The 25,648-nt window shown below is 55.1% G+C and overlaps 1 protein-coding gene and 1 long non-coding RNA gene across 2 annotated transcripts in view; one reads left to right on the forward strand and one right to left on the reverse strand.

Annotated features, from left to right (window-relative positions):
* The window catches only part of LOC135405704 (uncharacterized), a 614,579-nt gene that overhangs the window by 491,670 nt on the left and 97,261 nt on the right, over positions 1-25,648 (forward strand). The gene's annotated exons all lie outside the window — the stretch shown is intronic.
* LOC135405248 (zinc finger protein 271-like) overlaps positions 1-25,648 on the reverse strand; it is a 774,083-nt gene that overhangs the window by 46,459 nt on the left and 701,976 nt on the right. Inside the window, exon 4 of the mRNA XM_064639916.1 lies at positions 6,536-7,207. Within this exon, the coding sequence (XP_064495986.1) occupies positions 6,536-7,207 (672 nt within the window). The remainder of the gene's footprint in view (positions 1-6,535; positions 7,208-25,648) is intronic.

Raw genomic sequence — 25,648 nt, forward strand, 5'->3', positions numbered from 1 at the left:
AGAAATAATAGCTAGAAACAGTTCTACTACACAATTTGAGAAAAATTACCAAGCGTGGTGGCAGTTAGGGAACTTCACTTACAACCCTCAACATGAACAAATTGAAGCTTATGTACTCATTATCAGTGCAGCTAAAGAAAAGACCATCTTTCCTATCCTGACATTAGGAGCCATACACCAAAATGTGATTGTCAGACCCATAGACCATAATGTTTGGGCAAGTTATGATCACACCAAGAAAAAGTGACAGTCAGTCAGTCCTGAGGCATGTATTCCTACAGGACAATTAGGATATATCTGTGAAAATGCTGTCGTAAGGAATGAAGATTTATGCTTAGATGCTGAAGATAGTGTGTGTACCTTTGAAATGCTTCCCCATACTAAAACCCAATCACAAGTCTATTATGTAGGAAATAGTTGTGCATGTGTTAGAACCTTTTGTGTTAATTTTACCATAGATACTTGTCATGAAGTAGTGAGTGGTACTAATTTTTTTGTTTTACTAAAATAATAGGCTGTGACTTTGATTATATCATTCTAGTGACTACTAGACAACTGATTGAAGCTGATTATACAATGTATCATGATGTGCCAAAATTGCAGACAGGAATGAACATTAATCTTCTAAAGCAATGCTTAAACATCCTGATATAGAAAAACTGGTCCAGGAAGTGAACAGAATGACTAAACGAATGCTCTGGCAAGTAGAACATGACACTGAAAGCATAAAAACTGTTTTAACCAAAGTAGAAAAAGTGGGAGAGCACCACTGGTGGGACATCTTTACAGGATACTCCCCTACAGCATCACAAGTGTTCCACTATTTGATACATCCAATACTGGTATTAGGAGCTGGCATGATTCTACTACTGGTCCTAATTGTTTGGCTACGGTACAAATCAAGCATCATGGTTAGAAGGATGCACATAACGTGGGCTGTGATGAATACCTATCAAAATTCATTGGAACTTGACGAAAGAATTCATAAATTCTAAACAAAAAGGGGGAAATGAAACAGGAGGCCAGGCCCAAAAGAGTTAACTAAGAAATTTGGGCCTGCTAACAAGCTACCAACATACAAACCGATCCGTGCTTGTTCTGTTCTACTTACTGGACCAAAGCTTCAGAGAATAGTACAAGAACATGTAATAGGCCTAGAGGTGATAAATTAGAAATACAGCAGGATCAGGTAGACATTTGAATAGGAGAAATATGCCGGGAGCCAGGGCCTTTTCCAAGCTTCAGTGAACGGGTCAAGAACAATGGAAGAGAAGGAAGGTCAAGCTGAGGAAGATGAGTTTAAGACTCCAGACCCACCAAAATTGAGGGCCAAGAGAAGCACTGCCCCAAGCCCCTCCTGAGGTCCAGCTATACTCCACCTATTATTAATATGCATAGATAGATGTTGTAATCATTGAATATGCATTTAATCACATCTGAAGATTGTATAAAAATGCTGATTTTGTGTGAAGCCTTTGAGCAAGTTTGTCCAGCGTGAGCTGGCTTGCTCCCAACGTTGAATAAACAAATACCTTGCTGCTTAAAGATAAAAAAGTCTCTGAGCAGTTTCTTGGACCGATTTTTCGGATTCATGACATCATACCATTTCTGTGACATCACACTTCCCATGTGACATCACAGCTCCCCTGTGACATCACATCTTTGTTGTGACATCAAGGATTCTCTATGACATCACATCCATCATATGACATCACATCATATCATCCCTGTGAAATCACATCCTCCCCGTGACATCACAACTCTCCTGCGACATCACAGCTCCCCTGTGACATCACGTCTTTCCTGTGTCATCACATCTCTCTCATGACATCACAGTCGTCATATGACATCACAGCTCTCCTGTGATATCATATAATCCCTGTGACGTCACATCCTCCCCTGTGACATCACAACTCTCATGTGACATCACATCTCCCCATGACATCACATCTTCCCCGTGACATCACAGCTCCCCTCTGACATCACACCTCCACTGTGACATCACACCTCTCCTATGACGTCACAACCATCATATGACATCACACCTATTCTGTGAAATCATAATATCTCTGTGATGTCACATCCTCTCCTGTGACATCACAACTCCCCTATGACATCACAACCATCGTATGACATCACACCTCTCCTTTGATATCGTATCCTCCCTGTGACATCACATCCTCCCCTCTGACATCACATCCTCCCTGTGACATCACATCCTTCCTGTGACATCACATCTCTATGACTTCACATCCATCATATGACATCACACCTCTCCTGTGATTCACATCCTCCCCTGTGACATCACACCGTCCCTGTGGCATCACACCTCCCCATGATATCACAGCTCCCCTGTGACATCACATCCAGTGACATCCAGATCCATCCCAAGGTTGGGGGTGTGTGTGAGACAGGCAGAACCACAAATGCCTGCACAGCCCAGAGCAGTCAGTGTGGGGCTGTGCTTGCTGCTGCAGACACCCCCAGGGAACAAACTCAGCCAGTTGATTTGGGGTGGTGGTGTCCCTAAGGAGGACACTTGCCTTATTATTGCTTATTATTTGTAATATCTTACAGATCTATCACACAACACCTAAGGATGGATTCTATAGAATATGTGCCATAGACATTTGGGTTGGGTCTGGCTGAGCTGCAGTTCAGTTCCCCACAGCAGCCCTCCCAGGGCTGGGCTTGGCATTGGCAGCTGGAAGGGGGTTGAGAACACCCCAGTGTTTTGGCCACTGCTGAGCACAGCACCAACACTGGGACATTCCTTCCTTAGCTGAGGGCAAGAGCCTGGCAGGGGACCCAAGTAGGCCAGCTGAGCCCAACTGACCCAAGGGACATTGCAGACCATGGGAGGTCAGCTCAGCTCTAAAAGCTGAGGCAGGGAGCAGGAGGGGGGCATTCATTGTCTGATGGCTGCCTGCTGAGGAACCGTCCCGCGGACCCAAGCCCTGCTCCTCGGGAGTGGCCGACCATGGCTGCTCATGGGAGGCAGAGAACAAACCCTGCTGTCTTTGGCTTCTGTGTGACCAAGCTTTGTTCTGCTTTTTGCTTTAAATAAACTGCCTTATCCCAACCCACTATTTTGTTTTTCCCACCTTACTCTCTCCCATGTCCTGCTGGGAAGGGGAGTGATAGAGCGGCTGGGAGGGCACCTGGTCTCCAGCCAAGGTCAACCCACCACACACCTGAACACTTCCAGAGACTCCACCACCTCCCTGGGCTACTTGTTCCAATGCCTGAACACTCTCTCAGTGGAAAAAGGGTTTTTTTAACACCTAATCTGAACCTCACCTGATACATCTTTAGGTCATTTCCTCTCTTCCTGTCACTAAAGGCTTTGCAGAAGAGACCAACCCCCTCCCCACTAAAACCTCCTTTCAGGTCATTGCAGAGAGCAATGAGGTCCCCCCTGAGCCTCCCCTTCTCCAGACTCAACAAGCCCAGTTCCCTCAGCCGTCCCTCAGCAGACATGTTTTCCAGAGCCTTCCCCAGCTCCGTTCCCTTCTCTGGACACGCTCCAGCCCCTCAAGGGCCTTTTGGCACTGAGGGGCCAGAACTGGACACAGCACTCCAGGTGGGGCCTCCCCAGTGCCCAGCACAGAGGGGCAATCAGTTCTCTGCTCCTGCTGGCCACACCCTTCTCCACAAAGGCCACGATGCCCTTGGCCTTCTTGCCCCCCTGGGCACACTCTGCCTCATATCCAGCCCCTGTCAAGCAGCACCCCCAAGTCCCTTCCTGCTGAGCAGCTCTCCAGCCCCTCTGCCCCCAGCCTGGAGCGTTCCAGGGGGTTGTTGGGACCCAAGGGCAGGCCCTGACACTTGGTCTTATTGATCCAGCCTGTCCAGATCCCTCTGCAGAGCCTTCCTGCCCTCCAGCACAACCACACTCACACCCAACGTGGTGTTGTCCACGACTTTCCTGAAGGGGCACTCGATCCCCTGTCTCAGATCATCAGTAATGATGTTAAACAGGAGCAGCCCCAATCCTGAGCCCTTGGGAACCCCACTAGTGACTGGTCCCACCTGGATTTCCTTCCATTCCCCACCACTCCCTGGGCCATCAGACACTTTGTCACCCAGCAAACAGTTCCCCGGGCAAGCCATGAGCAGCCAGTTTGTGCAGGAGATGCTGAGGGAGATGGTGCCAAAGGCCTTCTGGAATTCCACAGAGACACATCCCCAGCCTTTCCCTCAGCTGCTGAGCGGGTCCTTTGTCAGAGAAGGAGATGAGGTTGGTCAGGCAGGACCTGCCTTTCCCAACCCCACACTGGCTGGGCCTGATCCCCTGGTTGTCCTGCCCCTGCCATGGGATGGCACTGAGGAGGATCTGCTGCATGGACTTCCCTGGTCCTGAGGTCAATGGGACAGGCCAGGAGTTGCCCAGATGCTCCTTTTGGCCCTTCCTGTGCATGGCCATCCCATGTGCTTGTTGCCAGTCAGCTGGGACTTGTGCAGTTGTGCAGCACTGCTGGGGAATGAGTGAGAGTGGCTTGGCCAGCTCTTTCTCCAGCTCCCTCAGGACTCTTGGCTGCATCCCATGTGGGCCCAGGCACTTGGGGGGGTCTCACTGGCAGAGCAGGTCACTGACCATTTCCTCCTGCATTGTGGGGGCTTCTCTCAGCTCCCCATCAGCAGCTTCCAGCCAAAGCCTGCCTGCCAGGTGTCCAAAGGGTCAGTTCTTCGGCCCCCTCCTTTTTTCCCCAAAAATGGAAAACTCCCTCATTTTGGGTCCATGTGCCCCAGACAGCTCCGACCACCACCTCACCCACCAGTCCCTGAATAATGGGATGCTTTGGGTTGGGAGGGGCCTTAAAGAGCATCTCAGCACCCTCAGAGTCAAGAATTCCTTCCTACTATCTCTTCCAACCCTTCCCTCTATCCGTGTGAAGCCACTGCCCCTTGTCCTGTCACTCCAGGCCCTTGTCCAAAGTCTCTCTCCATCTTTCTGGTTGGCTCCCTTCAGGCACTGGAAGGCCACAATCAGGTCAGCACAAAGCCTTCTCTTCTCCAGCCTGAACAATCCCAGTTTTCTCAGGCCTGAGATATTTCTGAACCTCCCAGAATCCAGGGGCCATTGGGACCCTGCAGAACCTCCTGCATTCAAGTGCTCCTTGTGAAACTGCAGGCTCTCCTGGAACCCAAGGATTCCTGGAACACTGCAGAGCTCACGGAACCAGGGGGCCACTGTCCCACTGCAGCTCCTTCTGAAGCACAAGGGACCCTGGGACAATGGGAAATCTCCGAGAATCCAAAGAGCATTTTGGGACTGCAGGGCCTCATGGAACTAAAGGAACCTTTGGAGACTGGGGAAGCTCATGGAATCCGGGGGCCATTGGGACATGTGGGGTCTCCTGGAAGCAAAGGAACCCTGAGAATTTTTGTGGGAACAAGTTAAGGCAGCAGCAGCTGCATTCAGTTAATCAGGATCCAAAAGGAGTGTTTTGGCCTTGGCTGGTGTTTTCCATCCAGAGAGTGCTGTTTGCCAAAGTGGAAACCACTTGGAACGCTCTGCATGGCAGCCTGTGTTTTTCTCTGGTGGCTGAACACAGCCAGCACATGAGGGGAGGGGAATGTGTGGGATCAGGGCACTGCTTTGGGGCCATGCTGGGAATTCCAGTGGACTAAAAGACAAAGCCCAGGTGCTGTTTCCAAAGGAACCCCAATGAAAGGGGGACGCCGGACAGATGGGCGGACACGTCCCAAAATGGAACTCTGTGTGTGCAGCCTCATTTTCTCCTTCAGTGCCCACAGGAGAGAAGGCAAAAAGTGGGGGTTAGGACCCCAAAACTATTCTGGGGGAAATTGGGGATTGAGGGGACAATGGAAAAGTGGGAGGAACAGGGAGAAGGGTGGAAAAGGGGGGGTGGTCTGGTGAGTCCGATGGTCCCATAGGTGTCTTTGGACACTGGGGGGTTGAGAAAGAGGGGTGGCCCCCCTGAGCTCCCAACTTCCTGTGGGGTGCTGGGGGCTGCTGGATCCAATCTAAGCCTTGGATTATGCCAACAGTTTCAGTTTAGAGGAATTACAGAGGTGTGACTGAACCACTTTAGTCCCCCAGGTTTTAATAATGGCAAATCAGATCTATTGATAGAAATGAATTTATTTACAGTTACAAATGATCAGACAGAAGATCTTCATCAGAATTACTTACTGCACAATAGAAACACTAAAACTAAGAGGAGTACAGCATAAGATAAGACATTGCTCTACACTAAATCAATTGTTGAAGCAATTCTACTCAAGGCTGACACAAAAGCAAGAATTCTTAATTAGAGATGGATGGAACTCCCCCAGACCAACACTTGTGGAGAGATCTCTGCTCTAAACTTCCAGGACTGACCCCCCAAGAAGGGTTCTGTTGGAAGAAGCTGCCCCTGGGAAAGGGGACTGGCCCTTTGTGGTTGAAAGGGATGGACTGACAGTCACTGGACTCCAAGGGTTGCCTCACCATTGGGGGGTTCATTCTGGGTGGAAGCAGCAGCCAAAGCTCTTCCTGCAGTCGGGGAACTCGTACGGTTTGCCTTACCAATGGGTTTGTTGGTGTTTGGTTAGGGTAGAACTGTGGGGGAAGGTCTTCCCACACTCCCCACACTTGTAGGGCCTCTCACCGGTGTGGACGCGGCAGTGGGTGACGAGGTAAAAGTTGTACTTGAAGCCCTTCCCACAGTCGGTGCAGCGGAAGGGCCTCTCATCCGTGTGTGTCCGCTCATGTGTGAGGAGATGTGAGGTGGTCCTAAACCTCTTCCCACAATCCCCACACTTGTAGGGCCGTTCCCCGGTGTGGATGCGTTGGTGAATGGGGAGATAGGAGCTGTCACTGAAGCTCTTCCCGCATTCTCCACACTTGTAGGGCCTCTTCCTGGTGTGGATGTGCTGGTGGGTGCGGAGGTGGGAGCTCCGGCGGAAGCTCTTCCCACATTCCCCACACTTGTAGGGTCGTTCTCCAGTGTGGATGCGCTGGTGGATGAGGAGTTTGGAGTTTTCCCTGAAGCTCTTCCCACATTCCCCACAAGAGTAGGGCCGTTCCCCAGTGTGGATGCGCCGATGTGTGTGGAGGTGGGAGCTCTGCCTAAAGCTCTTCCCACATTCCCCACAAGAGTAGGGCCGTTCTCCAGTGTGGATGTGCTGGTGGGCGAGGAGGTGGGTGCTCTTCCTGAAGCTCTTCCCACATTCCAAGCACCTGAAGGGCTTCTCCCTGCTGGGAGGCTGATCAGGGACCACCAGCTCAGAGCTCCCCCTCAAGCTCCGGTTGCTTTCCCAGCACAGGCTGGCTCTTTCCTCCTCAGAGCACCCTGGGATGGCTTTGGAGCCCCTCCTGCGGGGGGATCTCCGGCCCTTTTCCTCCCCGCTGCCTTCCTGCGCCGGGGAGCCCTTCAAAACGGCCTCTCCCACCAGGGTCTCACGGGGGGATTTGTCCTCCGGGCTCTCCGTCCTCAGCTCGGGGCCTGGGGCAGGAAGCAAGAAGGACAGGCAGGGGATTTGCCTCCGGCCCACAGGGAAGGCCAAGGACATCCCCCCAACTCCGGCCCCGGCAGGACGGCGGCGCCAGCGGGGTTGTCCTGCAGCCGGGGCCATGCTCGGCTGACAGAGCCAGCACAACACCCACCCAAAGGGACACTGACTTCCTCCTCACCTGCCTGGGGGGCCCAAGGCATCTTCCTCTTCCTCGCAGCCTCCTCCTCCATCCGCCCAAGCTTTGGGAAGGACAAATCCTGATGGGGGGGAAAACAAGGGCTGAGTGTGTTGGCTTGGGGGTTCCTCCTGCCCAAGTCCATCTCTAGAACTCACCGGGCATCCTGTGTCCATAAAAACCTCCAAAACACCAAGATTCAGCCCAGAAAAACCCAAACCTCCGAGATTCAGGCAAAAACACTCAAAAATAGCACGAAGACCCTCACCCACCCAAACTGCAAAAAGCTGAGGTTCAGCTAAAAAACTACTCCGAAATATGAAGGTTAACCTAAAGAAATTCTCCCAGGTGTTACCCCTCTCTGGTCTGTCCTTTCTGGGCTTGGAAACAGTTTCCCTTTCTGAGATGCTGGGGGTCCCACTCAGGGATGCTGGGAGCATTGGGGGTCCCAAGGGTCCTTTCTCCTCTGACTCTCGCCTTCGGGATGCCAAGTTCCCAGACATTCCCCCTCTCCAGGTTCTCCACTTTGTTGTCCCAGGGATCCCAGGGGTCCCCACTGCCAGGGTTTTCCCTTCTCTGGGCTCCTCCTCCAGGCTGCTGGGGGTCCCCCAGCTCCGGCATCTCCCCACTCCGCCCTCCACACTCGGCAGCTCCCGGGCTCCACACCCACCCCCGGCACTCCCAGGGGGCCCCAAACCCGCTGTGTCCCCCCCGCCGGCACCGGGCTGACAATGGAGCCGGCGGGGCCTGACCCTGACTATGGACCCGGCGGGACCTGCATCCCCCCGCCCACCACCGGGGCTCTGCCACCAACCCAGCCCGGCACCCGCAAAAAACACCTCTCGCCCACCCCCAAGAGCCCCCAAAGGCACAGCCCTGCACAAGGGCCAGCTGTGCCCAAGGCAACCAAACAGCCCCTCAGGCAGGGGGACACCAGAGGCTGCCCCAGGGAAATGAGAGCAGGGACCAGATCGAGCCCCCTGACACGTGGGTGGGCTCAGGGTTCAGCCTGACCAGGGGCAATTTGGCACCAAGCACAGCCCCGACCGCTGGCTCGGCACAGGGGGCCCGAGCTCCCCCCTCTCCAGGCTCTCGGAGCTCTCACAGCTCCCCCCTCTCTCCAGCCTCCCCCGCTCTCCAACGATCAAGGCATGGGGACAGAGAGTGATCTCCATGGCAGCCACGCTCCACGCTCCTGCTCTCCTCCCACTCCTTAGCCCCCCTCTCCAACCCTGTTCCCATTGGCCCACAAACCCTGGCTCCCCCCAGCTCCCTTTGGGGGTGACCCACCATCCCTCGTGCTCCCTTTGGGGGTCCCACCTGCTCTTTTTGCTTCTCTCGCCCCTTTCCCATCGTGGCCGCTCCGCTCACCCGACAGTGGCAGGAAGGGCAGGGACAGGGGCGGAGCAGCAACAGCAACGCCAGGAGAACAACCACCCCCCACCATCCCGCAGGTGTCCGGGAAGGGGGAACTCATCCCGAATATCCTGGGGGGAGTGTGGGGGATCAGGACATACTCGGGCTGCCAGCACAGATTTCCCTGCAAAGTCTGCAGTGAGTCAAGCTCTGCAGAGGAGATTGTGCCCTATGCATGGGATTGCAGAAGGTCCCTCAGGTCCCCAGAAGGAATCAGCAACCAGGAATAAACACAAAAGGCCCCCCTGAAGATTTCTGGGGGAATGTCCTGTAGGGAGGGGACAGTGTCACCCCACCAGGGTGGGGCTGGCAAGTGGGAGGCTGCTCCAGGGGTCTGCAAGAGGCTTCGTGCTCTGCTCAGCCCCAGCACTGCCTGGTACCAACACCCCCGGCTGCCCCCGGCCCTGGGCAGCTCTGCTGCCACAGGCTGTGCCCTCACCGTGGCCCTGCAATGGCCCTGCCTGTCCCTCACCCGTGGCCCTGCCCGTGGCCCTGTCCCTTGGCTCTCTCTCTGCCAGCTCAGTGTGGGGCACACGGGCTGGGGGTCCCTCCCAAGCCCCCCGGGCAGCCGGCGTTGGCTGGGGGGATGTGAGGGCTGGGCCTGCTCAGCACAGCCCCGGCCTCGTGCCCAGCGCCTCTTTCCTGACCCACACAAGAGCTTCCCGGACCCCCAGGGCTCCCCTGCTGCTGCCTCTGCTCCTGGCCCTGCCTTTGCTGCTCCCTTGGCTGGGGCAGCGGCTGCAGGGGGGGGATGGCAGCAGCTTCAGCTCCACGGCACTTCCTGGGGGGAGCTCAGCCCGGGGGGGACGGGCAGGGACCTGATGGGGATGGACAGGGGTCCAGCAGGGACAGACAGGGCCTGCAGAGGAAGGCACAGGGACAACCTGGCCCCCCACACTGCCAGGGCTGTCTCTGCTCCTCCTTGCAGGCTCCGTGGCCAGGCACAGTTTGTGTTCCTGGGTGCCCACCATCTCAGCACTTGGAGACGCTCAAATCAGCGCCCGCAGCTCTGCAGCAAAGCCCCAGCTCACCTGGCACACAGGGGATGGACACAGCACCTGCTCGGGGATGGGCATTCACAGCTTTGTCTTCTTCCCCACCACAGGGCTCTCCTTCCTCAGCAGCACCTCTGCCTTGCACTTATTCTCAGCCTCACCTCAGGGACAGCTCTGGGCTCACCTCCGCGCCACTTCTCAGCCTCACCTCAGGGCCTGGGCTCAAGGACAGGAACCTGCAGGGAGGGGACATCAGGTGCAAGCTCAGGGCTGCCTGCTTGCACTGGCCTCTGGGCTTCTTTCTCCTTCTACAACCAGCCCAGAACTCAGCCTGCTTTGCTAACACCACACATTTACAGACTAACCTTGGAAATAGATATGGACAGACATCTCTACCACCCTGGGGATAGAGCCTCAAGCATGTGCTGCCATAGGAATGGGAATCACAGAATCATAGAATCAGCCAGGTTGGAAAAGACCTCCGAGATCATCAAGTCCAACCCTGGATCCAACCCCGCCGTGCTTCCCAAACCATGGCACTGAGGCCACATCCACTCTCACCTTCAACACCTCCAGGGACGCTGACTCCACCCCCTCCCTGCCCAGCCCATTCCAAGGCCTGATTACTCTCCCAGGAAAAAAATTGCTTCCCAATATCCAACCTAAACCTCCCCTGGCACAGCTCAAGACCCAGCCCTCTTGTCCTACTGCTGCTTCCTGGCACAACAGCCCCACCCCCACCTGGCTCCAACCTCCTGGCAGGGACTTGCAGACAGTCAGGAGGTCTCCCCTGAGCCTCCTCTTCTCCAGCCTCAACACCCCCAGCTCCCTCAGCCTCTCCTCACACCACTTGTTCTCCAGAGCCCTCCTGCCTTCCAGCACATCAACACACCCCCAGCTTGGTGTCACCTGCACATTTGCTGATGAAATGCCTGGTTCTGCAGGAGCTGCAGATGCTCAAAGGGCAGCAGGACCAAGTCAGGGGCCTGGGGGGCTTTATGGTGCAGGAGGGTCCTGGGGGAGCTGGGGAGGGGCTTTGGGGATTGGGGGCACAAACCAGGACAGACCAGGACAGACCAGTACAGACCAGTACCTCCTCACTGCTCCCCACATCTCTCCTGGAGCTGGGCCACGTTGTCCTGGGACACCTGAGCCCCCCCAGTGCCCTCTCAAGACAGCCCAGTGCCCCCAGTACAGCCCACTGTGTTCCTGTCCCAGGGTGCTGGGTGATCCATCTTTGTGGGGGAGGTTGGAAGGGATTTGATGGGGGGGCTGGGGGAGATTTGGGGGGGAGGTTGGATAAGAATTTGGGGGGGTTTGGGGTGCTTTGGGTGCATTTAGGGGAGTTAAAAAGCATCTTGGGAAGGCAAAGGAATCTGTAGGGGGAGGGGATTAAAAGGAAAATGGGAGCTGGGAGACATTGGGGAGGGGTTAATGATGTCTAGCGGGGAAGAGGAGGGGCAGCACCATGAGCAGGTGAGTCCTGATACCCCCCTGGTGTTCCCAAGACCTTCTCGGTGTCTCTAAATCCACCCTTAACACCCTGAGACCCCCCTGTTGTCTCCAATGTCCCCAGGGCCTCTCCATGGCCTTAATTCCCCCTAATTCCACTGTCCCCTTACCCCACCCCACTGTCCCCAAACCCCATCCCTGATGTCCCCAACCCTCCATCTCACCCCAGGATTCCCCCCTGGACCCTCTGACCACAAAAATGCCCCCCCCACATGCTCACAGAAATGCCAAGGGCATCTGGGGACACACTGGGGACAGTTGAGGGGCTTTGGGGGGCACTGGGTGTTTACTGGGGGATACTGGGACACACTGGGGGGAACCAGGGGGCACTGGGAGGACTGGGGGGTTACTGAGAGACACAGAGGGCAGTGGGAGGGACTGAGGGGGAACTGGGGCACACTGGGGGTCACTGGCAGAGAACTGGGGACTTACTGGGGGATACCAGGACACATGGGGGGGACACTGGGAGGTTACTGGGCCATACTGGGGGTAACTGGGTGCTCACTGGGATACATTGGGTGGGCACTGGAGGGTTACTGGGCCATACTGAGGGTCACTGGGAGGTTATTGGGATATATTGGGGGCACTGGGATCCCCTTACCTGGATGTAGTATATCTCCCACAGATTTTGGGGAGCACCCCTAGGACCCCTCCCCTGGGGGCTGGGGGACCCCCTAAACCCACTGCTGGGCTTTAGGGGACTTCACAACATCCCCTCAAAACCCGCTGAAATCCCTTCAGAAATCCACCCCAGGACCTATCGAAACCTCCTCAAAGACTCCCCAACTCCCATAAGAGACCTCACCACTCCTCGGACCCCCTAAACCCTCTCAGTGACCCGCAAAACACACCTGGGACCCCCCAAGCCCATTCAGGGATCCCCCCAGTCCCTCTAAGGGAGCCTCAAAGCCGTCTGGAACCATCTAGAGACCACAAAAACTGCTGCAAACGTCTCTGCAAAACCCACCCAGGACCCCCAAACCCCCTCAGACATCCCCCAAGCCCACCTGTGACACCCCAATCTCCTCAGAAACCAAAACTCCCTCAGGGACTCCCAAACCCCTTCAGGGACCGTCAACCTCCCCCCCCGGGGCCCCTCAGGACACCGAACCCCCTCAGGGACCCCTCAAAATCTCCTCGGGAACCCCTGAACTCCTCTGCTAAGCCCTCCCGAGCCCTCCAGCTTTCCACCCCCGGCCGCGCTCCCCGCAGCCCCCGAGGGGATCCCCAGACCCCGCTCCCCCCGCAGACCCCCCCAGCTCACACACCCAAGCGCAGCTTTTCCCGGGGCCGCCGCCCCCGAATCCCCCACGCGCCAAAGATGGCGCCCTTCGCGCGCTGCGGGTGGAGACACCCCCGCCGCAGCCAATCAGCGCGCGGCCACGCCCCCTGCCCGCCCTCCGCCCCGCCCCCGCCTCGCGCGGGGCACCCCGGGAGATTCCCCAGTCAGTGCCCGGGAACAGCCCCGGCAGCGCAGCCCCCAAGGGCACACGATGGGCTGTGGGCTGGAGAGGACCCTCCTCAGCCTGGGCAGCAGGGCTGCAGGGGGGGATTCCCTGACCCTCCCCAGATGGGCCCTTCCTGCCCAACAGCTCCTGCTCCAAAGGGCTCCCACACACCCTGGGCCACTTGTCCCACTTGGGCACTGGAGCTGCCCCAGGGCATCTCTGGGCAGTGGCCAGCTCTGGGACTGCTCTGGCAAGTCATGGCCTGAAGCCACGAGTGTGGAATTTAGGAGACACTTGAAACCTCTGCAGAACAGGATTCTTGATAATTGCTGAAGGCTTCCTGGCCAGCATTGCCAGACCTTTATTTTCTTATTTTTTTTTTTAATCTCAAGAATTTTTCTCCATTTGTTTCCATTGACAACACCTTCTATATATTCTATTAAGCTGATTCTTTCATTGTCTACATGAATAGTTTTGTGCAGCTACTTATCAAAGTAAATATCCCACCAGTGATTCAATTATGGAAACCTGGCTCAGAGGAAGCTCCTGATTTTTGGGGCACCTTTCATCTCTCTAATTTTGCCTCTTTTCTTTTTCCTCTCCCTATTTTTGTCTTGAAAAAGCTCTCCAGGATGTGTGTGCCTGGGAGTATATTCATCCTCTGAGCTTTGCCCTGTGCCATGGGACAGGGGACAAATGCACCTTCCAGAGAAATCTGCCACTGCTACTCACAGAAGCCCTCTGAGTGCCCAGGTGAGATGGTGCCCAGGCTGCTTTGCTGGTGTGGAATGAAAGGGCCAGGCCAGAAAGGCAGAGGAGGGTGATGGAGGAGACAGGGCCATTTGCAGGGGATGTGTGCGAGGCTGGGGAGATGAATGTCCCTGGGCCAGTGAAGGCTGTTCCTGGAGTCACCCCAGAAGTGTCAGGGCTCTGACAGGGCTCCAGAGGGCATCCTCAGTGCCCCTCCTCCCTCCACTTTTGGGGGGTCCCACTCCCCTCCCACTCAGTTTGGGGTCCCACCACCCCTTCTGTCCCCTCTGACCCCCCTTTTCCCACTGACCGCCCCCTTCCCACCCCCCACTCACCTGAGAGCTCCTCGCCCGCAGCCGGGGGGGCTCCCAGCACCACCAGTGCCCAGAGAAGTCCCCCCAGAGAAGGGGTTGGGTGGGATCCTGGGTGGGCTCTGAGTATGTTTAGGCAGTCCTGCAGAGCCTGTGTGGAGGTTTAGGGGGTTCCCAGCACCTTTCGAAGTGTGCTGGGTGCCTTATTGAGGGGCAGGTGCCCTCCCAGAGCCCCCCCAGAGCGGGCTGACAGGGGGGAACACAGGGGGGTCCCCATTCCCGATCCATCCCGGGGCCTGTTCTGCCCCCCCAAACTCGGCTCCACCCCTTGGGATTCCCCCAAGCCCCTTCCCCACTGCCCCGCAATAACCGGGACTGGGGAGAACTGGGAAGCTTTCCTGGGATCAGGAGTGGCAGCAGGGGAGGGGGGACACACGACCCCCCCAAAATCCTCACAGGGACAGGAGGGGTCCAGGCTGGGCCCGAGGCCCCGGGGAGGGGCTGCGGCCGCCGCCGGCTCAGGAGCTCTGTGGGGAGAGAAAAGGGGGTGACACCGGGGTGGGGGGTCCCCGGGGGGGCACAGACGCTCTGGGGGGGACACACGACCCCCTGGGACCCCCCTCACCTTCTGGCGCAGGTAGAAGCCGAGCCCCAGCGCCAGGGAGACGAAGGCCAAGAGGAAGCCCCCGGCCCCTCCTTGGCAGCAATTGCTCAGGCTGATGGAGCCCGGCAGGGCCGGGGCCGCCGGCGGTGTCCGATCCCGGCAGGAAGCGGGGAGGGCCCCGGGGAGCGGCGGCGGCGGGCGGGGCCCTGGGGGAGCCGCCCCGAGGGGTCCCCGCCGCCCGTGGCACTGAAGGAGCCGCCCCGGGACGGGCCCTGGCGGGGGTCGCCAGAGAGGGGGGGCGAGCTCGGAACGGAATCAGCTCCGGAGAATAAACCAAGGAAAACCAAAGGGCCGCGCCGGGGGAGTCTCCGCCGCCCCGGAGCTGAAAGAGCTGCCCCGCGGGACGGGCGAGGAGGGGCGGCGGTGAAACAGTCGCCCGGGGTGTGGCGAGGGAGGCGGGAATGGGATAAAAGAGAGAGAATAGAGAGAGAAATCGCTTTGTCTCCCCCCTCCCTCCCCACCCCAGCTCCCTTTTGTATACAGATAAAAACAGAGATCAGCATGTGCTTCCCTTCCCCCTTTTCCCCTCAGGGGATGAGAAAACAAAAGAGAAAACCTTGGGAAAGAGGGGGAAAAGCCAACTCTGGAAAACTATCTTGTCTGAGATAAGTTGAACTGCCAAAGGAAACACTCCAGAGGTGCCCTAGGTGGGGCAGAGCCCCCACCCTGCCCACTCACACACTTCAGCTCAACATTGGGGTTTTCCCTCCCTGGCACTGCCCAGTCCAGCCCCTCCCTGGTCCCCCCATCTCCCTGCCCCTGCCCCAGCCCAGCAGAGCAGCACACTCAGGTCTGGCCCTGCAGCAGGACATGGAGGCCATGGAGCTCAGGGACAGGCCCTCTGGGTCTGCAATGCTCAGCACATCATCAGCTCAGGCAGCTCCTGCAGCCCCAGGGCCAGCCCCGCTCCCCAGCACAGCAGCAGAGAATCGGCCCCGGGCTCCTCAGGCCCCATTTGCCATCTCCAGGGGCACTGGCCACCACCAGCACCAGCTGGAGCAGCCTCAGCCCCTCCAGCCCCCACAGTGGGACCCTGAGGGCAGCACAGGGACTCCAGGGAGAAACCAGCAAGGCAAGGACCCTCTGGAGAGTCTGCTCCTTGGCCTTCTTCTTGAGAGCCCTGGAGAAGAAGAGCTGAGGCTTCAGGCTGTGCCCGGAGCAAATGGAGCCCCTTGTGTGGTGGAAAGAGTGCAGTGGAGCCCAGCTCATGCCAGCAGTGCCATGGCCACAGGACTGACCCAGCCCAGCCCAGGGACCAAGGCCCAGAGCACTGAGGCCTCAGCCGAGGCCCAGAAGGGGAGGGGGGCAGGAGAAAAAGAGCAGCTCTCAACAGGCCAAATGCTGCTGCTCCCTGGCACTGCTGCTGTGCTGGGACTCTCTTTCCCTGCCCCTCTGCACACAGGCACTGCCCTGCCAGACTCATCAGAGGTCTCAGAAGATTGAACTCACAAAAACAAGTCACTGAAGGATCCTTGACTTTGTTTCAATGCATTCCTCATTTACACAGACTCTGGGTCAAATTCAAGATGTAGACAGTGACCCAGACATGGGATGAATAATCAATATTCACCGGACACAACTTTATCCCAGGAGAAAAAACACATGAAAACCCTAACCCAGCACCACAAAACCCTGAGCAGGCAGGCTGGACCAAGGAGTCCCATTCTGAATGCTATGGAAGAGAAAACAGGCAGTTTGTGCCTTTAGAAAAGAATCCAGTCATCATTTTCCTCAGGGCATCCCTGAAGAAAAAGATTTCTTAAGAGAGTTGCCAGAGCTTGGCAGCAGGCTGTCCTTCTCAGCTTGGAAAATCTCTGCTAACTTACCTAACAATGGTACAAACCCCCCACATTAATGTTGTCAAACAGCTGCATCTGCAGGATTCATGTTCCAGCCTTACCTAATGCACAATTATCACACCTCTTTTTAAAATTAAAGGGGAGGAAAAAAAAAGCTGGGGGTGAGGGGAGACTCCCCACCCCAGTCATCCATCCAGTGAACATCCTGGCCACTGCTCCTAAGGAATTTAATATATGCTAAAAAGATATAAAAAGACATCAAAAGCTTTCAGAAATAAAAGTGCTTTAGAAGCTAGATTTTAAGATTGCCAAGTGGGTTTTTGCCAGATTATAAAGTTGACTGAAATGCCAGGATACTGCATTTTGGAAGCGGCAGCAGCTCACATATTGCCTTGTATTAGTGGCTGAAGTGTGTTGCTGATTCCAAAGCTGGACTATCATCATCTGTGGAGGAGAGTAAATAAATAAATAAATAAAAAATAAAAATTGGCATTTCCTACCAACCCTGCTGCCTTGAAGCACTCTTTTCAAGTGAGGCCTCCACAGGAAAAAAAAAGTGAAGACCACTTTATTTTGATTATAGTGCTTTCACCAGGTAGGTAATTTTATTTCAGTTAGAATCTTTGAACCATTACATTTTCAGTGAGGCATTTTTCTATTTACAGTTGACATCTTCATAGAAGAAGGAAACCTTTGAGCAACAGCTCTAAAGCATGAAGGTTGCCTGCAGGAAATACTTAAATTATTTTACATCCCAATGGAGCCTGTTGTTTTTAGCTAAAATTTACTAAACCTTAAATCAGTGACCTTTCTTTTACTGAAAGTCTGCCCTTTGGAAAACTAACTTTCCAAGAAACATATTTTTGTGAATAAATGCCAAACAAAGGCATTTAAATCTAAACATTTTCTCCATTTTTAGCTTGTGAACATTTAGTTCCTAAATTCACGACTGCTACCTAATGTACAGAACAGTGGTGCCTTGGCTGAATCACATATCATTGATTTCAGAGTGTCACAGGGATCTCATTGACAGGAATCAATTAGAATCCAAAATCAATCAAATATGTTCGTGCACTATCATTCATCGAATTTAAATATCCCCAAATAATTGTAAGCATGTGAAAGAACCTAGAAATAAATTTTGAAAAGGTACTGAAATAAAAATCAGTCAACTTTGAGAAGATAATAGTGCATCTGAGCATGTTTCATGCCTGCTGGGGTAAGTTAATGGTGAATCACACCTTCCCTTCCCAGCACAGGCTGAGATATATTCTTTTTAGAACATGAAAATACCCAGGGACTGAAGGCAGAGGACACACCAGTCAATGATCCAGCATTATTTTATGAACAGCCTGTTACACGCCCAATATCAAACATGCTGCCAGGATATTACAAAATGCACGAGTGTGTGACACTCTGAAAAACTGCACATTGTAAGTGAGCCACTGCACTTCAGGGAGAAAGAAAGGAGAGAATTCCTGAATCTCTACCAAAAAAAGCATGAATAGATGTGACCACTTATCCAAAGAGCTGTTCTTGTTGCTGAGGACTCCTCTCTAAACACATTCACCTGTCATTCTGTCAAGGTAATAAATCCTTCCACTCCTTACAGCACACTCAAAAGCACCCTGCTATTTAATGTCAGTGGAAAAATGGCCCAAAGTGTCTAAAACATTTCCTTTTGCTCATGTAAAAGTGCTGGCATTTTACTTCCTTCCTGATAAGCCAGTGCCAATGGACCTGATTATTCTTTTCTTATTCAAAGCACATCAGTAGTTCCAAAGCACTCTCAGTCTTATCAGGTGTCTGAACAGCACAGTTACTGAAAACAGTTTGTCCTGCTCCTCTCTCCTTCTGCCAGGCTATCAGATAAACCCAACTAACTCTCTGTATTGACACACCATCAAACATAAGCTGTGTCTTCAACCCACTGTAGCCTGTTTCTGTCATGTTACAGGTTTGCTGCTTGACATTAGTTGTACCCAAAACAGCAGCAGTGAATTAGCTTAGAACAAAAATATAGTCACTCCATAGCACAAAACAAAAAAGGGACACAGGATAGGAAAAAAAAAAGAGAAACCTTTTGTGAAGTAAGAATGATCACTCTCATCTCAGTAGTTCATAGGTATTTATCTGGTGCTACTTGAAAAAGAGCAGGGAAGCAGTAGGATTCAAATGCATTCAAAACAGAGCTGACACAGGCCTCAAGAGTAGAAAAATAATTTCTTTTTTTGTTTATTTTATTCTCCTGTCCTCTAGTAACTGTCTCTGATTTGCAAGGGGTGAGAAAGTGAAAGAAAGGAAAATGGTTACAGCCTCTGAAAGCGTTTAAATGCCCTTACAGCTTTTGTCTGTAACAAGACTGATTTTCATGATCCAACCTTCATTTGGCACTAAAAGACCCCCACAAAAACAAACCAAAAAAACACTCTCCCCAAACAAGCCTCTCAGCAACTCTCCTTTTCATTCAGTGTCTCAGATACAGAATTTTCAGTGCTGACTACTGAGGAATAACACAAGATAACTCCTTCAGAAGGGCCACAGCTTGGAAGATTTTGCTTCCTGCACAGCCCTAGGGAACAGGCACAGCATCTCCCTTCCTTCTTCTCAGGATGACAGGATATCCTTGGGATGAGCACAGTGTTGGAAGAGTTAAACATTAACCTGGCTGTGCCCTGGGCACTCTCAGCTGGCTAAATGAAAAGTTCTGGAAGGCCAGGAGAAATCCTGAGTTGCAGCTCTTTGATTAGGTACAGCCTTCTTTAGAAGCTGAAGCTCCAGCCCCTGAGGGGAGGATTCTTCCCACCACTTCTCCCACTGACAGTCCCCCTAAGTAATAAAATATCAAACATAAAAAGACAGTGGCATTCATCCTCCACAAAGACAGGACCAAATCCTGCAGCCAATTTGATGACAGAAAAAAAATTTAAAAGGAAATAAAGAATACACAGAAAATTTCTTGATCCTTAGTTACATTTCCAGTATATGGAGAACTACACAAACTGTCAGTAGCAGAGTACTCAGAGTACATAAAGGAGTGTGATTTCACCATTTTGTTAAATATTGGTTTTACGAGATTTTCGTGTCTTGTATTTCTTTGAAAATATTCACGTGTGAGACTGAAAAAAGTGTTTCTTTCAAAAACAGCGATAGAAACCAACCCAGAAACAGGGGGAGAGGGGTGAAAGAGCAGCAGTCACACTTACAAGAATGGTCTGAATAAAGCAAGTCACCTCCTGCCCACCCATCCTGGCACCTGCTGGGAAGGAATTTTGGAAATGCTTAGGAACAAGCTAGCACTACATTTTAGATATGACTTTTTCATCTCTACATCTACAGGACTTTAAACTGTTTCATGTCTGTAAGGGGGGTACTTTTGAATTAGATGATCAATGGAGCATAGAGGTGTGAGAAAGAAATCATATTAGGATGTGAAACCAGCCAGAGTATGGTACAATGTAACTTCATGGCACAAGCGAATTGTAAGGTCCATTGTGCTTTTTAGCAAGTCAGCTTGATATCCCCTATTATCAGAGCTGAGTTCTTCCTTGGTTTTGCTACATATTGCAAGATAGATACATCTACCCTTGAAACACAGGGATAGAGGTCATACATAGGGGTGAGAAAGATGATGGTGAGAGGAAGATTCTGTGGGCAGGGGTCACTGGCCCCTTGCCCTACAGCAGGGCAGGCACAGACTGTTGCTATCAGGTGATGAACAGGTGGGGTTTGGCTGCCACTCAGGAATCACCTTATACTGGGTACTGGCCCTATGTGGTGCAATGTAGAGCTGATAAAATGGGGTGTCAGGACTGCTGGGGTGAGCGATCCTCATCCTGCCATGGAGACTGTGTTGTTCCACCGGGACGCCCGCTAAGCACGGGCACCGACCAGCTGCTGCAGATCCTGGCAGCCCTGGCCTGTCTGTGTGGGTAAGCACAGTTTATTGACAGGAAGCAACTGAGAAAGCAAATGTTTTATATCCTTTTTTAATATCCTTGTAATTCCCTTTTTACTAGTTAATACTGTGTTAAAAGCCACTCGTAGTATTGTTTTAATATCCTTTAAATGTTCCTTTAATTCCCTTATTACTAGTTAATACTATAATAAAAGCCGTTCATAGTATTGTATGAATGCCAACTGATAAAGCAGGTTTTTTTATTCTTTTTTAGCTTTTGATTCTCTTTGCTAGTTTTTATTCTCACTGCAATAAAAGATTTTTTGTACTGTTTGAATGTCTGTTGCACTTGTTTTATTCCGGGCATGTATTCAAATGAACTAATACACAGGGGCACAGCTCTTTGGGGCCGGAGACGGGCAGCACCCTTGCCAGGACTCGGGGCAGTGGCAGGTCTCCTTGGGCCAGTACTTGCCAGAGCTGCTGATTTGGGTGCAGCCCTTGCCAAAGGGCTCCCAACAGCATTGGTGCCCTTGCCCACACCTTCCTTCTCGGTGTCAGCCCCCCTGTTTAGGATGGCCACCAGCCAGCACTTCTCCCAAGGAGGCCGTGCCAGCTTGTGTGGAAGGCCCCGTGCCCTTCCCGCTGCGACTGAGTCGGCGGCCGAGGGGGCTCCTTGTGCTGCCGTGAGCAGGCACAGGAGGGGAGTGTTTGCTCATTTCTTGAGCCGTTCCTACAGTTCAGGTCCAGCCAGATTAGATACTTCAGAGAGCGGATTCCCTCCAAGGTGGGGCAGGTTGGCGGGGCTGGGGGAGGCCCCAGGCCACGTGGCACTGTGTCCCAGGGCCCTTTGTGACACGCTGGGCACGGCCGGTGGGATGGAAGGGGGCAGGGTGTCCAAGGGCCCTTTATGACCCGCGGTGACAGAGGTGCTGCTGGTGACACGGCCACAGTGTCAACAGTGCTCCTCGGAGCAGGCGACGGGACAGGACGGGACAGAGCGGTGCTGTGCGGAGCCCCCGCGCAGCCAACTCGTGCCTTGCTGACCCGGAGCGTTTTAGAGGATTTTCTCTCTTTCAGGTGACCTCGAGGCATTTCCACAGGATTTGGAGACCCGGAGTTTCTCCGAGGTGTCTCTAATCCCTGTGGCAGGTGCCCTTGAGACCCTTTTGCAGGACTTGGAGACCCGGAGTTTCTCCGAGGTGTCTCTAAGCCCTGTGGCAGGTGCTCTTAAGACCCTTTTGCAGGACTTGGAGACCCGGAGTTTCTCCGAGGTGTCTCCAATCCCTGCGGCAGGTGGCCTCAAGGCCATTCTGCAGGACTTAGGGCCCGGAGTTTCTCCGAGGTTCTCTTTCTCTCTTGCAGGTGCCCTGGACACCAGACTGTGGCATGGCAGGGAGACGCTTCAGCCTGCTCAGGCTGTTCCGGAGGAAGAAGGAGGAGGAAAGCCCTGGGGCTGCTCCAGCACAGCAGCCTGAAGAGGTGCAGCAGGTGCAGCCCCCGCAGGAGGGTGAGTGCTGGAGCTGGGCCACAGGGCTGGTGGCTGCAGTCCCCTTGACCTCATCCTGTCCCATCCGCTCTGGACATGCCCAGGGAAAGGGAGGGGGGCAGAGGGGCTGAACTCCTGGCAGCCGTGCTCCATCCACTGGGCATCCCGGGGCTGGCCCTGCCTGCTCCTGGAGCTCAGGCCTGGGCTGTGTTCTCCGGCCTCTCCCGCACACCCTCAGCTCTGAGCACGCTCGCTCTTTGCCAGATGCAGGCCAGGAGCGGACAGAAGAGCAGCTCCGTGCCCGTGGCCGCTTCCGCAGGGCAGCACAGGTACCTGCAGCCATCCCCGCCTGGGCTGGGCCTGCTCTCACTGCTCAGCCCAGCACCACTGTCGCAGCCCTCCAGGGGAAATCCCTCCCTTCCCTGCCCTTCTTTCTCCTGCAGACATTTATGAAATTCATGGGCAGTCGGCGTAGAAAGGCCAGGATCACACCAGCTGATGTCCAGGCCCAGCCTGACACCATCCCGACCCAGCTGACAAATCCTGATGTCAGCACCACGTCGACTGCTGCCCCAGCAAAGTGTGACACCACAACCAGTGATCAGGCAACCCACTGGGACACTACGTCCACCGATGATGTGTCACACTGTGACTCTGTGCTGCCTGGTCTCACGGAGGAGGCCGACGCCACAACGACGGAGGGCGTGGCGAGCACTGACGCCGCGCCTGTTCAGCGCCTGGCCGATACCCCCAGCCTGGAGTTTCTTGAGGAGAGAGCTGTCTCTGCTGAAGTAAGCAGCCTGTGGCCCCCCAAGCTGGGTGCGCTGGGCCCCCTCAGCCTTTGAGGCTGGCACAGTGTGCTGGGAAGGGAAGCATTTCTCGGGGGAAGCTGGGCAAGTTGCTCACTCTGGCAGCTCTCCACCTCTCCCCTGTGCATCCTCCAGGCCAGACTGTGGGACCTGGGGACCTGGGGCTGCTCAAGGCATCTCCAGTCCCTGGGGCAGGTGCCCTTGGGGCCAGACAGTGGGACGGGATGAGGCGAGACATTTCCCAGGCTTCTCTCTTGCAGCTGCCTTCAAGGCACGACTGCAGGACTTGGAAAGCCAAAGCTTTTCCATGGCATCTCTGCTGCAGGTAACCATAACACCAGACGGAGACATGCAGCAGAGACCCCCCACGGTGCCCAAGCTGGCCTGGGTGAAGGAGGAGGAGAAGGAGGAAAGCCCTAGGGCTGCTCCAGCACAGCAGCCTGAAGAGGTGCAGCAGGTGCAGCCCCCGCAGGAGGGTGAGTGCTGGAGCTGGGCCACAGGGCTGGTGGCTGCAGCCCCCTTGGCCTCATCCTGCCCATCCCCTCTGGACATGCCCAGGGAAAGGGAGGGGGGCAGAGGGGCCGGGGCTGAACTCCTGGCAGCCGTGCTCCATCCACTGGGCATCCCGGGGCTGGCCCTGCCTGCTCCTGGAGCCCAGGCCTGGGCTGTGTTCTCCGGCCTCTCCCACACACCCTCAGCTCTGAGCACGCTCGCTCTTTGCCAGATGCAGGCCAGGAGCAGACAGAAGAGCAGCTCCGTGCCCGTGGCCGCTTCCGCAGGGCAGCACAGGTACCTGCAGCCATCCCCGCCTGGGCTGGGCCTGCTCTCACTGCTCAGCCCAGCACCGCTGTCGCAGCCCTCCAGGGGACATCCCTCTCTCTTCCTTGCCTTTCTCCTGTAGCTGGTTTGCAGATTCATCAGGTGCATTTGGCATGAAGAGGCCACTTTCATGGCCACTGGGGACATGGCAAACCTCTTCAATGCCCAGACCAGCGCTGCCCTGCTGGATTTGCTTGTGGAGAATGGTGTCTACAAAGCAAAGCAAGTAAGCAGCCTGTGGCCAGGGCTCCAGTCCCCCAGGGATGCTGTGGCCCCTCACGCTGGCTGCTCTGGGTCCCCTCAGCCTTTGAGACCAGCAGAGTGTGGTGGCAAGGGGAGCACTTCTTGGGGGAAGCTGGGCAAGTTACTGGCTCTGGCAGCTCTCCAACTGTCCCCCATGTCCCCTCCAGGTGCCGGCCATAGTCAGGTGCATCCATCAGTGGCTCACGTCCAATGTGTCTGCTGAGCACAGGCTGGACAAGACTCTGGTCCTGCTGACCGAGGCACACCCCACGGATGTTGCAGTGACCCTGCTGCGCTCTGCCCCAGCCTGTGACAGGTATGGGGCCCACCTGCCTTGAGGGCTCACCTGCGTTTAGACTCCATCTCCCTGGACAGTCGTTCCCAAATGGGGTGCCAGAGACATGGAGACTTCCAGGACACTCCAGCTCCTCTCTTTGCCAGCTTTGGCATGTCAGCCTCCAATCCTGAGGCCAACCTGCCTCCCTGCCCCACAAGGCACCGTGGCTCTGTCACCTGGGCCCTGCAGCTGCCCAGGCCACAGAGCTGTGTCCCAGACCCCCCTGAACCAGAGTTGTGACTCCACAGAGCTGCTCGCACCATGTGGAAGACACTCATCTCCTCCAGATGGACTAAGGAGCCGGTGCTGCAGATCCTCTTCCATGTGCTGGAATACTGGCCAGCGCACAGGAGACGCACCTCTGATGGGGATGAGAGAGATGTCTTTGCCCTGGCTGTGAGTTTCTTGAGCTGGCCTCTGCTCGCCCCCAGGTTGCCTCTGGGATGCCTTTCCATCCTCCCTCACCACTGCTTCTCCCTGCCCCAGGCACTGGGCTGCAAGCCTGGCTTAGGGGCATGTTCAGGGACACCAGGCTGGGGGATCCCCCTGTGTCTCCTCTGGCCTGTCCCTGCCACGCTTGGGCCCTGCCACATGGACATCTGGGCCCTGAGAGCCGTCTCTGGGTGCTTTGTCTTTGGCAGGCAACTGTGGCACTCTGGGAGATCATCCAGCTGTCCCACTCCTGGTGCCCAGGGGGAGTGAAGGACAATTTCCCGCGCCTCCTTCTGACTCTGCTCTTCCAAGTTTTCATCAGCACAGAGGAGATGTCAGAGGAGGTCGAGACCTTCTGGAGGCGATGCCGGGAGCAGCGCAGCCTTCCCCCCAACCCCAACAGGTGCTCCATCCCAGTCCCCTCTCCCTGCCACGCCCTCGGGGCTGGGGCCAGGGCTCTGTGCCTGACCTGGGCTGTACTCTGCACACAGGTTTGCAGTGCAGACCGTTAAAGCCCTGCTGCGCCAGCTGCTGGATGAGGACGTGTTGATGGCGATCGGTCGCAAGTGTGGCTGGGACATGCTCCTCAAGGCTGACAGCCACCACTATGCAGTGGGTCTGCTGGCCAGGTAAGAGCCCTTTCTCCCCACTGCCCCACACCCCCACAGGTCATTTCTGCCCTGTGCACAGGCCACCCCACACAGTGCCCGTGCTGCTGGGCCAGAGGGCCTTGGCAGCCAGGGATGGCTGAGCAGAGTGGAAAAGGCGGAGAGAGGCGGCTGCACAGGAGGAGCCACCTCCCAAAGTGCCCACGTCCTCTCCTGGGCTGGTGGTCAAAGACCAGGCCTGTGTGAGTCAGTCCCAGGAGAGCTTTGCCCACCTGGCTCAGGGTCTCTGGCACCTTTATTCCCCCTTGCAGGGAGCTGTGCCGTGTCTCCCTCCCCTTCGGTCACCGCATCGCCGTCAGCCTGCTCCCGCGGCTCAGCAGGGGAGACCCCCTGTGGGAACTGCCTGCCCTGGCGTTCCTGGTGGAGGTGAGCCTGATGGCGAGCGCTGCCTGGCCCAGCTGCCTCCCCCTCTCTGCCCT

Source organism: Pseudopipra pipra, chromosome W (assembly GCF_036250125.1).
Source record: "Pseudopipra pipra isolate bDixPip1 chromosome W, bDixPip1.hap1, whole genome shotgun sequence".
In the NCBI taxonomy this organism is placed as follows: domain Eukaryota; kingdom Metazoa; phylum Chordata; class Aves; order Passeriformes; family Pipridae; genus Pseudopipra; species Pseudopipra pipra.